The sequence below is a fragment of the Mobula hypostoma genome, chromosome 6 (genome assembly GCF_963921235.1).
Source record: "Mobula hypostoma chromosome 6, sMobHyp1.1, whole genome shotgun sequence".
Classification (NCBI taxonomy): Eukaryota; Metazoa; Chordata; class Chondrichthyes; order Myliobatiformes; family Myliobatidae; genus Mobula; species Mobula hypostoma.
The window spans coordinates 95,007,845-95,024,739 of record NC_086102.1 but is presented as its reverse complement, the minus strand read 5'-3'; the positions used below and the strand labels follow the sequence as shown (position 1 = coordinate 95,024,739).

General features: G+C 45.4%; 1 protein-coding gene across 7 annotated transcripts in view; it reads right to left on the bottom strand.

The window, feature by feature from the left end:
* LOC134348215 (pleckstrin homology-like domain family B member 2) overlaps positions 1-16,895 on the bottom strand; it is a 308,822-nt gene that overhangs the window by 7,974 nt on the left and 283,953 nt on the right. For all 7 annotated transcript variants that reach the window (XM_063051250.1, XM_063051252.1, XM_063051253.1 and 4 more), the window contains 2 exons: positions 14,713-14,932; positions 12,045-12,130 (listed from right to left, as the gene is read on the bottom strand). In XM_063051250.1, the coding sequence (XP_062907320.1) occupies positions 12,045-12,130; positions 14,713-14,932 (306 nt within the window). The remainder of the gene's footprint in view (positions 1-12,044; positions 12,131-14,712; positions 14,933-16,895) is intronic.

Here is a 16,895-nt window from a genome sequence, read left to right as displayed (position 1 = left end):
CTGGCGGTGTGGGACATTGAGGAAGTGAATGGTGGCGTGGGACATTGGGGAAGTGAATGGTGGCGTGGGGCATTGGGGAGGTGACTGGTGGTGTGGGACACGGGGGAAGTGAATGGTGGTGTGGGACATTGGGGAGGTGACTGGTGGTGTGGGACACGGGGGAAGTGAATGGTGGTGTGGGACATTGGGGAGGTGACTGGTGGTGTGGGACACGGGGAAATTGACTGGACGTGTGGGGCATGGCTGGATAGTATCAGATGTATCAGATAGAAGAATGAACTGCAGCGAACTCTGCAACACAAATGGAGCATTGTAGCAATCAGGCAGGCTCACAGTTCAACACTGGTGCGATGAGTGACAGTAACTCCATAAAGAAGTTAATAAGTCACTTGCAATCTGTTCTGGCATTCAGAGAAAACTGGTCCGTAAGGACCCCACCATGTGGGCCTTGCTCTCTGTTTGTCAGTGCAACAGCTCAAGGTTCAACAACAGACCCCTCCCCACTGCCATCAGGTTCCTGAACTGACCTGAAAAACCCTAATACCACCTCAGTTTATATTTCTCTCAATTTGCACCAGTGTTGTTATGTCTATTTTTGTTTATTTTGTCATGTAGGTTATGTGCAATTTTTGTTAACTTAAACTTATTTAATTTTTAAGCACAAGAAAGCCTGCAGATGCTGGAAATCCAAGCAACACACAAAATGCTAGAGGAACTCAGCAGGCCAGGCAGTGTCTGTGGAAAAGTGCCAGGAGAGGGAATAGATAGAGTTGACGTGGATAGGCTTTTTCCATTGAGAGTAGGGGAGATTCAAACAAGAGAACATGAGTTGAGAGTTAGGGGGCAAAAGTTTAGGGGTAACATGAGGGGGAACTTCTTTACTCAGAGAGTGGTAGCTGTGCGGAACGAGCTTCCAGCAGAAGTGGTTGAGACAGGTTTGATGTTGTCGTTTAAAGTTAAATTGGATAGCTATATGGGCAGGAAAGGAATGGAGGGTTATGGGCTGAGTGCAGGTCGGTGGGACTAGGTGAGAGTAAGAGTTCGGCATGGACTAGAAGAGCCGAGATGGCCTGTTTCTGTGCTGTAATTGTTATATGGCTATTATATGGTTATATAAAAGAGTAAACAGTCCATGTTTTGGGCTGAGACCCTTCTTCAGGACTGAGGATTTGATTTTTGTTTATATTGTACTGTGTTGCTGCAATAGAAACTAATTTTTGTGACATTTCTACCTTGGGTATGTATTGCCATGACAATAGCCATGAACTTGATTTGCATTCACCCAATTTCCCTGTAATGTATTTTCCATTAACATCCACTGATCCTCCCACCACTCACCTAGCCTGAGGTCCAGTTACAGCAGCTCGTTAACCAAGCAAACATCGTTGGGATGTGGGAAGAATCTGGAGAACCCGGAGGAAGCACACACACAGTCATGGGGAGAGGATGCAAACTCACACAGACAGCACTTGAGGTCAGCATCAAACCAGGGTCTCTGGAACTGTGAAGTAGCGCTGTCTGCAATTCCACTCTACCCAGTTTCCCATTAGAATCATGTTAAATCTGTGTCAACAACCAAGGCTTTGTTGAGGCTGCTGTAGCACATACATCTGTCAATTATTGGCCAAGATCTCAGGCAAATGAACTTTGCAATGAGATGTAATAAATCAACATCACAATGCACTGTAACAGCTACAGTAATCCAGTAATACTCACAATAAATGTTCAGAAAACATTTGGACAGGTTCATGGATGGGAAAGGTCTAGAGGGACACAGACCAATGAGACTACTTTATGTAGGTGCCTTGATCGGCAGAGACAAGTTGGGTTTAAGATCCTCCTGCCAATTTGCAATACCCAATGACTCCGCTTTCCATCTTGGATCCAAACACATAGAAGTGTCAGTGAGTACTGAGAGCTCACACCTCTTACCAAGTCCATCTCAGCTCATCCCACCTCCAGGGTCCATTCATTTGCAAATCACGGGTCCACTGTTAGACTGTGTATTATATCTCAGACCTCACACTTCCTCACCACTCTGTGAACTAGATTATAATGGCCTTGCCTCTGTCACTCTTATAGGTGATGGCACCAAATTCTATACTCTGTCCCGTCCTGCTTCCCTCTGCGCCCCGTTCCCATCCCCCCTGTCCCGTCCCGCCTGTCTCTGCACCCTGTCCTGTCCTGCCTGTTTAGATAATAGGCGGCACTATTGTTCCTTTTACCAAAATGCATTATCATACATTTTCCAACACTGTATTCCATCTGCCACTTCTTTGCCCATTCTTCCAATTTGTCGAAGTCCTGCTGCAATCGCATTGCTTCCTCAGCACTACCTACCCCTCCACCTATCTTCGTATCATCAGCAAACTTTGCCACAAAGCCATCAATTCCACTATCGAATTTATTGTCAAACAATGTTAAAAGTAGCAGTCCCAATACTGACCCCAGAGGAACACCATTAGTCACTGGCAGCCAACCAGAAAAGGCCCCCTTTATTCCCACTCGCTACCTCTTGCCTATCAGCCACTCCTCTATCCACGCCAGTACCTTTCTTGTAACACTATGGGATTTTCTCTTGTTAAGACATAGAAAGGGAGCAGAGGAGATTTACAGGTATGTTGCCTGGATTGGGGAGCATGTCTTATGAGAATGGGTTGAGTGAACTCGGCCTTCTCTCCTTGGAGGGATGGAAGATGAGAAGTGACCTGATAGAGGTGTATAAGGTAATTAGAGGTATTGATCGTGTGAGTAGTCAGAGGCTTTTTCCCAGGGCTGAAATGGCTAACACGAGAGGGCACAATTTTAAGGTGCTTGGAAGTAGGTACAGAGGGGATGTCAGGGGTAAGTTTTTTTTTTACGCAGAGAGTGGTGAGTGTGTGGAATGGGCTGCCAGCGACAGTGGTGGAGGCAGATACAGTAGGGTCTTTTAAGAGACTCCTGGATAGGTACATGGAGCTTAGAAAAATAGAGGGCTATGGGTAACCCTAGGTAATTTCTAATGTAAGGACATGTTCGGCACAGCATTGTGGGCCAAAGGGCTTGTATTGTGCTGTAGGTTTTCTATGTTTCTTTGTTTCTAAGCAGCCTCAAGTTTGGCACCTTATCAAACACCTTCTGAAAATCCAAAGTAAATGACATCTACTGCCTCTCCTCTGCTTGTTACTTCCTCGAAGAACTCTTACAGAGGGTACAGAGAAGATTCACTAGAATGATTCCGGGATTGAGAGGGTTAACATATGAGGAACGTTTGTCCGCTCTTGGACTGTATTCCTTGGAGTTTAGAAGAATGAGGGGAGACCTCATAGAAACATTTCGAATGTTGAAAGGCATGGACAGAGTGGATGTGGCAAAGTTGTTTCCCATGATGGGACGAGAGGGCATGACTTCAGGATTGAAGGGCGCCCTTTCAGAACAGAAATGCGAAAAAATTTTTTTAGTCAGAGGGTGGTGAATCTATGGAATTTGTTGCCACGGGCAGCAGTGGAGGCCAAGTCATTGGGTGTCTTTAAGGCAGAGGTTGATAGGTATCTGAGTAGCCAGGGCATCAAAGGTTATGGTGAGAAGGCGGGGCAGTGGGACTAAATAGGATAAAATGGATCAGCTCATGATAAAATGGCGGAGCAGACTCGATGGGCCGAATGGCCTACTTCTGCTCCTTTGTCTTATGGTCTTATGGTCTTAATAGATTTGTCAGGAAAGATTTCCCTTTACAGAAACTATGCTGACTTTGACTTATTTTATCATTAGTCTCCAAGTACCCAAAACCTCATCCTTAATAATAGACTTCAACACTTTCCCTACCACTGAGTTTAGGCTAACTGGTCTATAATTTCCTTTCTTTTGCCTCCCTCCCTTCTTAAAGAGTGAAGTGACATCTGCAATCTTCCAGTCCTCTGGGACCATGCCAGGATCAAGTGATTCTTGAAAGGTCATGACCAAAGCATCTGTTACCTCTTCAGCAACCTCTCTCAGGACTCTGGGATGTAGTCTATCTGGTTCAGGTGACTTATCCCCTTAAGATCTTTCAGTTTGCCTAGTACTTTTTCCTTTGTAATAGCAATGGCACTCACTCCTGCTCCCTGACATGCACAGACCTCTGGCATATTGCTAGGGCCTTCCACAGTAAAGACTGCAGAGTACCTATTAAGTTCATCTGCCATTTCTTTTTCCCCCATTACTACCTCACCAGCATCATTTTCCAGGGTCCCAATATCAACACTCACCTCTCTTTTACTCTTCATATAACATAGAACACAGAAAGTAGGTGCAGGAGTCGGCCCTTCAAGCCTGCACCGCCATTCAGTATGATCATGGCTGATCATCCAACTCAGAACCCTGTACCAGCCTTCCCCCCATACCCCCTGATCCCTTTAGCCACAAGGGCCATATCTAACTCCCTCTTAAATATAGCCAATGAACTGGCCTCAACTGTTTCCTGTGGCAGAGAATTCCACAGATTCACCACTCTCTGTGTGAAGAAGTTTTTCCTAATCTCAGTCCTAAAAGGTTTCCCTTTTATCCTCAAACTGTGACCCCTCGTTCTGGACTTCCCCAACATCGGGAACAATCTTCCTGCATCTAGCCTGTCCAATCCCTTTAGGATTTTATATGTTTCAATAAGATCCCCCCTCAATCTTCTAAATTCCAACGACTATAAGCCTAGTCGATCCAGTCTTTCATCATATGAATCAATCTGGTGAATCTTCTTTGTACTCCCTCTATGGCAAGGAGGTCTTTCCTCAGATTAGGGGACCAAAACTGCACACAGTACTCCAGGTGTGGTCTCACCAAGGCCTTGTACAACTGCAGTAGTACCTCCCTGCTCCCGTACTCGAATCCTCTTGCCTTTTTCACAGCCTGCTGTACCTGCATGCCCACTTTCAATGACTGGTGTATAATGACACCCAGGTCTTGTTGCACCTCCCCTTTTCCTAATTGGCCACCATTCAGATAATAATCAGTTTTCCTGTTTTTGCCACCAAAGTGGATAACCTCACATTTATCCACATTACATTCCATCTGCCATGAATTTGCCCACTCACCTAACCTATCCAAGTCACCCTGCATCCTCTTAGCATCCTCCTCACAGTTAACACTGCCGCACAGCTTCGTGTCATCCGCAAACTTGGAGATGCTGCATTTAATTCCCTCATCTAAGTCATTAATATATATTGCAAACAACTGGGGTTCCAGCACTGAGCTTTGTGGTACTCCACTAGTCACTGCTGCCATTCTGAAAAGGTCCCGTTTATTCCCACTCCTTGCTTCCTGTCTGCCAACCAATTCTCTATCCACATCAATACCTTACCCCCAATACCGTGTGCTTTAAGTTTGTACACTAATCTCCTGTGTGGGACCTTGTAAAAAGCCTTCTGAAAATCCAAATATACCACATCCACTGGTTCTCCCCTATCCACTCTACTAGTTACATCCTCAAAATATTCTATGAGGTTCGTCAGACATGATTTTCCTTTCACAAATCCATGCTGACTTTGTCCGATGATTTCACCGCTTTCCAAATGTGCTGTTATCACATCTTTGATAACTGACTCTAGCATTTTCCCCACCACTGATGTCAGGCTAACCGGTCTATAATTCCCCGGTTTCTCTCTCCCTCCTTTTTTAAAAAGTGGGGTTACAGCAGCCACTCTCCAATCCTCAGGAACTAGTCCAGAATCTAAAGAGTTTTGAAAAATTATCACTAATGCATCCACTATTTCTTGGGCTACTTCCTTAAGCACTCTGGGATGCAGACCATCTAGCCCTGGGGATTTATCTGCCTTTAATCCCTCCAATTTATCTAACACCACTTCCCTACTAACATGTATTTCCCTCAGTTCCTCCATCTCACTGGACCCTCTGTCCCCTACTATTTCCGGAAGATTATTTATGTCCTCCTTAGTGAAGACAGAACCAAAGTAGTTATTCAATTGGTCTGCCATGTCCTTGCTCCCCATAATCAATTCACCTGTTTCTGTCTGTAGGGGACCTACATTTGTCTTAACCAATCTTTTTCTTTTCACATATCTATAAAAGCTTTTACAGTCTGTTTTTATGTTCCCTGCCAGTTTTCTCTCATAATCTATTTTCCCCTTCCTAATTAAGCCCTTTGTCCTCCTCTTCTGGACTCTGAATTTCTCCCAGTCCTCAGGTGAGCCACTTTCTCTGGCTAATTTGTATGCTTCTTCTTTGGAATTGATACTATCCCTAATTTCCCTTGTCAGCCACGGATGCACTACCTTCCTTGATTTATTCTTTTGCCAAGCTGGGATGAACAATTGTTGTAGTTCATCCATGCGATCTTTAAATGCTTGCCATTGCATAAACACCGTCAACCCTTTAAGTGTCATTTGCCAGTCTATCTTAGCTAATTCACGTCTCATACCTTCAAAGTTACCCTTCTTTAAGTTCAGAACCTTTGTTTCTGAATTAACAATGTCACTCTCCATCTTAATAAAGAATTCCACCATATTATGGCCGCTCTTACCCAAGGGGCCTCTCATGACAAGATTGCTAATTAACCCTTCCTCATTGCTCAATACCCAGTTTAGAATGGCCTGCTCTCTAGTTGGTTCCTCGACATGTTGGTTCAAAAAACCATCCCGCATACATTCCAAGAAATCCTCTTCCTCAGCACCCTTACCAATTTGGTTCACCCAATATAGATGTAGATTGAAGTCACCCTTTATAACTGCTGTTCCTTTATTGCACGCATTTCTAATTTCCTGTTTAATACCATCCCCAACCTCACTACTATTGTTAGGTGGCCTGTACACAACTCCCACCAGCGTTTTCTGCCCCTTAGTGTTATGCAGCTCTACCCATATCAATTCCACATCCTCCAGGCTAATGTCCTTCCTTTCTATTGTGTTAATCTCCTCTCTAACCAGCAACGCTACCCCACCTCCTTCTCTTTCATGTCTATCCCTCCTGAATATTGAATATCCCTGAATGTTGAGCTCCCATCCCTGGTCACCCTGGAGCCATGTCTCTGTGATCCCAACTATATCATATTCATTGATAACAATCTGCACTTTTAATTCATCCACCTTGTTACGAATGCTCCTTGCGTTGACACACAAAGCCTTCAGGCTCGCTTTTACAACACTCTTGGCCCTTATACAATTATGTTGAAAAGTGGCCCTTTTTGATTTTTGCCCTGGATTTGTCGGCCTGCCACTTTTACTTTTCACCTTACTACTTTTTGCTTCTACCCTCATTTTACACCCCTCTGTCTCTCTGCACTTGTTCCCATCCCCCTGTTGTGAACTAACCTCCTCTCTCCTAGTCTCTTTAATTTGATTCCCACCCCCCAACGATTCTAGTTTAAAGTCACCTCAGTAGCCCTCGCAAATCTCCCCGCCAGGATATTGGTCCCCCTAGGATTCAAGTGTAACCCGTCCTTTTTGAACAGGTCACACCTGCGCCAGAAGAACTTTTAGCATCCTGCTTTATATCATTGGCTAGTTTGCCCTCATAGTTCATCTTTTCTCTTCTTATTGCTTTTTTAGTTGTCTTTTGTTGGATTTTAAGTTTCCCAGTCTCCAACGTCCCACTCATTTTTGCTACCTTATATGCCCTTTCCTTGGTTTTTATGCAGTCCTTAACTTCCCTTGTCAGCTATGTTGTCTACTCTTGCCATTTGGGAACAAGTTCTTCTGTGGGGATATGTCTATTCTCCATCTTGTGAACAGTTCCCAGAAACTTCAGCCATCTCGGCTCTGCCATTATCCTCGCCAGTATCCTCCTCCAATCCACCCAGGCAAGCTCCTCTCTCACCCCTCTGTAATTCCCTTTATTCCATTGTGATACTGATACATGTGACTTATCCTTCTCTCTCTCAAATTGCAGTACAAATTCAATCACGTTATGATCACTGCCTCCTAAGGATTCCTTTACATTAAGCTCCCTTATAAGATCTGAGTTATTACACAACACCCAATCTAAGATAGCCTTTCCCCAAGCAGGCTCAAGCACAAGCTGCTCTAGAAAACCATCTCGTAGACCAAAGATCCCCAACCTTTTTTGCACCGTGGACCGGTTTAATATTGACAATATTCTTGCGGACCAGCCGACCGGGGGTGGTGGGGTGGTGTTCAAGTAGGGTTAAACTCACCTCAACATGTCTTTTACAGTTAGGGTTGCCAACTTTGTTCCTCCCAAATGAGGGACAAAAGTAGCAGTCAAATCCCGGGACACTTTACCCCAGGAAAGACTAGCATGACCATGAAATCTTGCGCGGTCACCTGCGTGTGCATGCGTGATGTGCACGCGTGATGTGCGCATGCGCGTACGTGCCGATTTTTTTTCCCACAAATCGGTTTGGCCTTCATCTTCCGGACTATACTGTACATACATTATTTCTACTTTATATAGGCTGTGTATTTATCATATCAGTCCTGCTTTTACTATATGCTAGTGTTATTTATTTTCGGTTTTATGCGTTATTTGGTATGATTTGTTAGATTATTTTTTGGGTCTCGGAACCCTCAAAAATTTTTCCCATATAAATTACTGGTAATTGCTTCTTCGTTTCACGCCATTTCGGCACGAAAGGTTTCATAGGAACGCTCTACCTTAGCGGGGGAAATACGGGACAAACCAATTTAGCCCAATATACAGGATGTCCCGGCAAATACAGGACAGTTGGCAGCTCTATGTTCAAGTTCAACAGTGCGTGACAGGGAATGAGGAAAGGTGCAGCTGACTCATATTGTTTCCTCGCGGCCCGGTAGCACATGCTTTGCAGCCCGGTACCGGTCCGCGGCCAGGTGGTTGGGGACCGCTGTCGCATTCAACAAATTCCCTCTCTTGTGATCCGACACCAACCTGATTTTCCCAATCCCCTTACACAAACCCCATTACAATTGTGTCATTATCCTTACTGCATGCATTTTCCAGCTCCCTTTGCAATCTCAACCCCACATCTTGGCTACTATTTGGAGGCCTATATATGATTCCCAAAAGGTTTTTTTTTCACACTTGCATTATAGACCGGTTAGCCTAACGTCGGTGGTGGGGAAACTGCTGGAGTCAGTTATCAAGGATGTGATAACAGCACATTTGGAAAGCGGTGAAATCATCGGACAAAGTCAGCATGGATTTGTGAAAGGAAAATCATGTCTGACGAATCTCATAGAATTTTTTGAGGATATAACTAGTAGAGTGGATAGGGGAGAACCAGTGGATGTGGTATATTTGGATTTTCAAAAGGCTTTTGACAAGGTCCCACACAGGAGATTAGTGTGCAAACTTAAAGCACACGGTATTGGGGGTAAGGTATTGATGTGGGTGGAGAATTGGTTAGCAGACAGGAAGCAAAGAGTGGGAATAAACGGGACCTTTTCAGAATGGCAGGCGGTGACTAGTGGGGTACCGCAAGGCTCAGTGCTGGGACTCCAGTTGTTTACAATATATATTAATGACTTGGATGAGGGAATTAAATGCAGCATCTCCAAGTTTGCGGATGACACGAAGCTGGGTGGCAGTGTTAGCTGTGAGGAGGATGCTAAGAGGATGCAGGGTGACTTGGATAGGTTGGTGAGTGGGCAAATTCATGGCAGATGCAATTTAATGTGGATAAATGTGAAGTTATCCACTTTGGTGGCAAAAATAGGAAAACAGATTATTATCTGAATGGTGGCCGATTAGGAAAAGGGGAGGTGCAACGAGACCTGGGTGTCATTATACACCAGTCATTGAAAGTGGGCATGCAGGTACAGCAGGCGGTGAAAAAGGCGAATGGTATGCTGGCATTTATAGCGAGAGGATTCAAGTACAGGAGCAGGGAGGTACTACTGCAGTTGTACAAGGCCTTGGTGAGACCACACCTGGAGTATTGTGTGCAGTTTTGGTCCCCTAATCTGAGGAAAGACATCCTTGCCATAGAGGGAGTACAAAGAAGGTTCACCAGATTGATTCCTGGGATGGCAGGACTTTCATATGAAGAAAGACTGGATGAACTGGGCTTGTACTCGTTGGAATTTAGAAGATTGAGGGGGGATCTGATTGAAACGTATAAAATCTTAAAGGGATTGGACAGGCTAGATGCAGGAAGATTGTTCCCGATGTTGGGGAAGTCCAGAACGAGGGGCCACAGTTTGAGGATAGAGGGGAAGCCTTTTAGGACCGAGATTAGGAAAAACTTCTTCACACAGAGAGTGGTGAATCTGTGGAATTCTCTGCCACAGGAAACAGTTGAGGCCAGTTCATTGGCTATATTTAAGAGGGAGTTAGATATGGCCCTTGTGGCTACGAGGGTCAGGGGGTATGGAGGGAAGGCTGGGGCTGGGTTCTGAGTTGGATGATCAGCCATGATCATAATAAATGGCGGTGCAGGCTCGAAGGGCCGAATGGCCTACTCCTGCACCTATTTTCTATGTTTCTATCCTCTGACCCTATGTCAGCTCTTTCTAAAGGTGTAATTCCATCTCTTACCAACAGAGCCACACCACCACCTTTGCCTTCCTGCCTGTCCTTTTGGTACTAAGTATATCCTTTGATGTTAAGATCCCAGCTATGGCCTTCTTTCAGCCACGGCTCAGTGTTTCCCAGTATTTTGTATTTTTATTTCAGATTTCCAGTGGCTGCGATTTTTAAAATTTTTTTTCACAGTAATGACCCTACTCTGTATTCTGCCTTATGCTTTCTCTCTCTCTTCTGACTTCAGCTTGCTCTAAACTGCAGCTCAGTAGAATGTGTAACCCCACACCAGGAGATTAGGCAGCCTTGGTTTCATAAAAACATGGAAATCCTATACAGCACAATACAGGCCCTTCGGCCCACAATGCTGTGCCGAACATGTACTTACTTTAGAAATTACCTAGGGTTACCCATAGCTCTCCATTTTTCTAAGCTCCATGTACCTATCCAGGAGTCTCTGAAAAGACCCTATTGTATCCACCTCCACCACTGTCGCCAGCAGCCCATTCCACACACTCACCACTCTCTACGTAAAAAACTTACCCCTGACATCCCCTCTGTACCTACTTCCAAGCACCTTAAAACTGTGCCCTCTTGTGTTAGCCATTTCAACCCTGGGAGAAAGCCTTTGACTATCCACACGATCAATGCCTCTCATCATCTTATACACCTCCATCAGGTCACCTCTCATCCTCCGTCACTCCAAGGAGAAAAGGCAAGTTTACTCAACCTATTCTCCTAAGGCATGCTCCCCAACCCAGGCAACATCCTTGTAAATCTCCTCTGCACCCTTTCTATGGTTTCCACATCCTTCCTATAGTGAGGCAACCAGAACTGAGCACAGTACTCCAAGTGGGGCCTGACCAGGGTCCTATATAGCTGCAACATTGCCTCTCGGCTCTTAAACTCAATCCCACAGTTGATGAAAGCCAATACACCGTGTGCCTTCTTAATCAGAGTCAACCTGCGCAGCAGCTTTGAGCATCCTATGAACCTGGACCTCAAGGTCCCTCTGATCCTCCACACTGCCAAGAGTCTTACAAATACTATATTCTGCCATCATATTTGACCTAACAAAATGAACCACTTATCTGGGCTGAACTGCATCTGCCACTTCTCAGCCCAGTTTTGCATCCTATCAATGTCCCGTTGTAACCTCTGACAGCCCTCCACATTGTCCACAACACCCCCAACCTTTGTGTCATCAGCAAACTTACTAACCCATCCCTCCACTTCCTCATCCAGGTCATTTATAAAAGTCATGAAGAGAAGGGGTCCCAGAACAGATCTCTGAGGCACACCACTGATCACCAAAGAATTCCTGAACATTTTTACCAGGCATTAGTTTTTTTATTCATATGTATGATGATGAAATGAAAAGTCTGAATTTATGATTGAGTGCAGGTGTCTGTCTGCCTGACATCAGTAAAGGCATGGTTCTGAAGTCAACATGTCTATCAGTGGTGGGTTAAGTGACTGGCTGTTACAGTGTGGATGTTTTAAGAGGCGGAAACTGCATTTCACTTTGCAGAAACTTCATATCTGCTTGGCCAACTGGTTACAGAGTTTGCAACCTTTACACCAGACAGCATTGTAAAAAATAACAGAAGCCCCTCTACCTTGTACGCACTCTTCAGATGGTCGTAGTAAACCTCCTCGATGGCTTGGAAATAGATCACTCCTTTCAATTTGGTTTCGTGTTTGTCTGCAGGAAGATAACAGTGAGGGCTTCAGTGCTGGCAGATTAAACAGTTACACACAATCTGCTGGAGTAACTCAGTGGGTCAAGCTACATCTGCGGAGGAAAGGAATCGTCAAAGCTTCACGTTGAAACCCTGCATCAGGACATGGGTATCTCCCCCATCCACCACCACCGATGATGTTTGAACCTGCTGAGTCCTCCCAGCAGATCGTGTGTTGCTCCAGGTATCTGCATCTGCTGGTTCTTGTATCTCCATTTACACATGCCAGCCTGGGTGCAGTTGATGGAGGTGCTTAAACATGGAGTGACTTGCAATGAAGTAGAGGCATGGTCAAAGACCTGAAGTGACGGGGGGGTGGGGAGAAGGACTGGCACAACTTGGGACAACCACGTCAGTGTGCACAATGCATTGGTGCTGCATGCTGGTACAAGAAAGGAAACTGAATGGAGGGAAAGGATGTACAGGGTTACTGGGGAAGAAACATTGGCTGAATATCCCTAACAACACTGTCACAGGTAGACAGGGCGATGAAGCAACCACACAAAACGCTGGAGGAACTCAGCAGGCCAAGCGGCATCTGGGAAAAGAGTACAGCCGACCTTTCGGGCTGAAACACTCGGCAGGACCATGAGGGTGGCTTTTGGCATGCTGGCTTTCATCAGTCAGAGAATTTAGAAGTTGGGATGTTACGTTGTATGTGTACAAGATATTGCTGAGAACACATTTGGAGTACTGTGTTCATTCAGTTTTGGTCACTTGCTATTGGAAAGATGTCATTTAACTGGAAAGGATGCAGAAAGATTTACAAGGATGTTGAGAGACTGTGTTATAGAAAGAGGCTGGGCAAACTAGGGCTTTTATTCAATGAAATAAAGACACTTTTAACCGGAAGGTGGTCCGTGCATGGAATGCGCTGCTAGAGCCAGTGGTCAAGGCAAGTACAGGACTATGCAGAAGTCTTAAGCACATACTATATATAGCTAACACTTTTGCACAGCACCGTATTTGTCAATGTGGAGTGGAGAGCGAGTTTGTAAATCTGGCTGAAGCAAAGGACATTGGAAATGGTGAGGGTGCAGCCCCACAGGAGGGGTGTGGGACAAGTGAGTGTCAGGGGCATGGGTGGGGATGGTGCCAGTGCCCACACACGCAGGCAAGGTCAATTGGTTCCAAACAATTGGCTTGTCGATCATTACAGAACGTCTCTCTGGTGCTTCCTGGTCTCTCCTCTCTCCCTGCCCCCTTCCCATTCGCAGTCCACAATAGAGACCCACATCAGAATCAGGTTTATCATCACTCACACATGTCATGAAGCTTTTTTTGTGGCAGCAGTACAATGCAATACATAAAATTACTACAGTATTGAGCAAAAGCTGTAGGCACCCTATACGTGCCTGAGACAGTACATTAACAATATTTACAACATACTTGTAAAGGCACACAGTAGAAAATGTTTAGAAGGATACAAGTCAAATGTGGGAAGTGTGAAGCTTGAACAAAAGAAAATCCGCAAATGCTGGAATTCTGAGCAACACACACAAAATTGGTCGCACACAAAGAGCACAGTCGACGTTTCAGGCTGAGAACCTTCATCAATGAAGGGTCTCGGCCCAAAACATTGAATGCATCTTTTCCATAGATGCTGCCTGGCTTGCTGAGTTCCCCCAGCATTTTGCGTGTGTCAAGTGGGGATCTTGCATGGCATGGACAAATTAGACTGGAGAACCTGTTTCTGTGCTGAGTTACTCTGTAACGAAGGACAAACACAGAAGATGGAGAGATAACCCTACCCTGCTCTGCACGAGCCAAGGGTTTAACAAGGGGTCTTTGTCCATTGATGCAGCCAGGCCCACGTTTACCCACCTGCATAATAAGAGACGGTCCGTTTACCCGCATGCAAAATAGGAGAGGGTCCGTTTACCCGCGTGCATAATAGGAGAGGGTCTGTTTACCCGCCTGCATAATAGGAGAGGGTCTGTTTACCCGCCTGCATAATAGGGAGAGGATCCGTTTACCCGCCTGCATAATAGGAGAGGGTCCGTTTACCCGCGTGCATAATAAGAGAGGGTCTGTTTACCCACCTCGATAATAGGGAGAGGATCCGTTTACCCACCTTGATAATAGGGAGAGGATCCGTTTACCCGCCTGCATAATAAGAGAGGGTCTGTTTACCCACCTGCATAATAGGAGAGGGTCTGTTTACCCGCGTGCATAATAGGAGAGGGTCTGTTTACCCACCTCGATAATAGGGAGAGGATCCGTTTACCCACCTTGATAATAGGGAGAGGATCCGTTTACCCGCCTGCATAATAAGAGAGGGTCTGTTTACCCACCTGCATAATAAGAGAGGGTCTGTTTACCCGCCTCGATAATAGGGAGAGGATCCGTTTACCCACCTTGATAATAGGGAGAGGATCCGTTTACCCGCCTGCATAATAGGAGAGGGTCTGTTTACCCACCTGCATAATAGGAGAGGGTCTGTTTACCCGCGTGCATAATATGAGAGGGTCTGTTTACCCGCCTCGATAATAGGGAGAGGATCCGTTTACCCGTCTGCATAATAGGAGAGGGTCCGTTTACCCACCTGCATAATAGGAGAGGGTCCGTTTAGTCCGGTCGAAAACAAACCAGCGTTTCTTCCAGGTTTTAATTTTGCCACCCATTTTGATCAAGAAGCCTCTGCAGGTCTTCTCTGTGAGGGACACGTGGTAGCAAGTCTCCACATTGTGTCCAGCTGCTTCGATGTGGGCTCGCAAGTCAAAGTCTTCCTTTCTGACTGGGAGGTAGCGAGTCAGCGGCCTGGCCTGTAGGCACAGAGTCAAAGTTGAGTGTCTTGTCATGTGCTCGGGTACATACGTGTATGTGGGGTGCAATGAAAGACTTGCCTGCAGCCAGGTACAGAGCATTAACAAGAAAGACACAACTTAGGCATAACATATATACACTTATACAAGAAAGAACACAATTAGAACAACCAAATAAAGCACATTGTAGTGCAAAGCAGTCATAGTGTTGCTACACAGGCAGTAATCCGGATTCTGCAGATTGGTTCAAGAAGCAAATGGTTTAAGGAAATAGCTATTCTTGAACTTGGTGATGTGGGACTTCAGGCTTCTGTACGAGAACAGTGCTGAAGGCATCTGCAAATAGTGTCTACAATGACCTGGTGTCCTGATCAGGGCAATTCCTGCTAATCACTGACTGGACAGCACAATATGTGATTACTACTTTGTAAACTGTGCATCTAACTGCTTCCCTGCGCTGCGCCACGGGGAACGATGAACAGCCCATTCACTGATAACACACACCCACACAGCCCAGCAACACATATCCATGCTGGATCAGGATAATCCCATTGCCTCATTCTCTCCAATTTCCTTTTGACACAGGTGCAGGCCACTTACCAATTGTTTATGTTGCCTCTCCCAGCAGTTCCATCACTTATTTCTCAGTGACCCGCTCTCACCCACATAGTTGTCATCTCTCACAGCCTTACATAAATCACACTCATTCATTCTCGAAAGTGGCGTCACAGGTAGACAAGGTTGTAAAGAAAGCTTTGGGCTCATTGGCCTTCATAAATCAAAGTATTGAGTACAGGAGATGAGATGTTATGTTGAAGCCGTACAAGATGTTGGTGAGGCTAATTTGGAGTATCGTATGCAGTTTTGGTCACCTACCTACAATAAAGATACAAATCAGATTGAAAGAGTAGAAAGAAAATTTACAAGGATGTTGCTGGGTCTGGAGGACCTGCATTATAAGGAAAGATTGAATAGGTTAGGACTGTGTTCCTGTGAACATAGAAGATTGAGAGATTTGACAGAGTAATACAAAATTATGAGGGGCATAGCTAGGGTAAATGCGAGCAGGCTTTTTCCACTGAGATTAGGTGGGAGTATGGCTAGAGGTCATGGGTTGAGGGGGATAGGTGAAATGTTTAGGAGGACATGAGGGTAAACTTCTTCACTCAGAGGGTCATGAGAATGTGGAATGAGCTGTCAGGACAAAGCTCAATTTCAACGTTTAAGAGAAGTTAGGATAGGCACATAGAATGTAGAGATATGGAGGGCTGTGGCAATGGGAGCAGGCAGTTTAAATGGTTTCGGCAAAGACTAGATGGGCTGAAGGGCCTGTTTCTGTGCTGTATCTGTCTATGACTTGCCCACGGCCCTGTGTCAATTTAAATATAAAGCCGCTGCCGTGCATCGTCCTGTATCGATACAAAACTAACTCCGCAGTCCTGTCCCAAATGAAAACTTAATCCCACTGCTCCACAGTCTGTCCACAGCCTGTATCAATATCAGACAAATACCACCACCCTGCTCTCTCCCCAGAGTACCAAACTAATCTTAATCCATTCTCACCCAGTAGCATTCCCAAACCACTGACACTGGACTAATCTATCAGAATCAGGTTTATTATCACGGGTATGTGACATGAAATTTGTTAATTTAGCAGCAGCAGTTCAATGCAATACATAATATAGAGGAAAATAATAATAATAAATAAGTAAATCAATTGTGTTGGGCACGTGGCCAAGTGGTTAAGGTGTTCGTCTAGTTATCTCAAGGTCGCTAGTTGGAGCCTCAGCTGTGGCAGTGTGTTTGTGCCCTTGAGCAAGGCACATAATCACACATTGCTCTAGTGTCTGTGTGAGGAGTGGCGCCCCACACAGACTTCCAATCTGCGCCTTGTAAGGCATGAAAATGTCCGACACAGGCCTCTCGTGGTCTGAGTCGACGTTCCCTCCCTCCCTCCCAAATC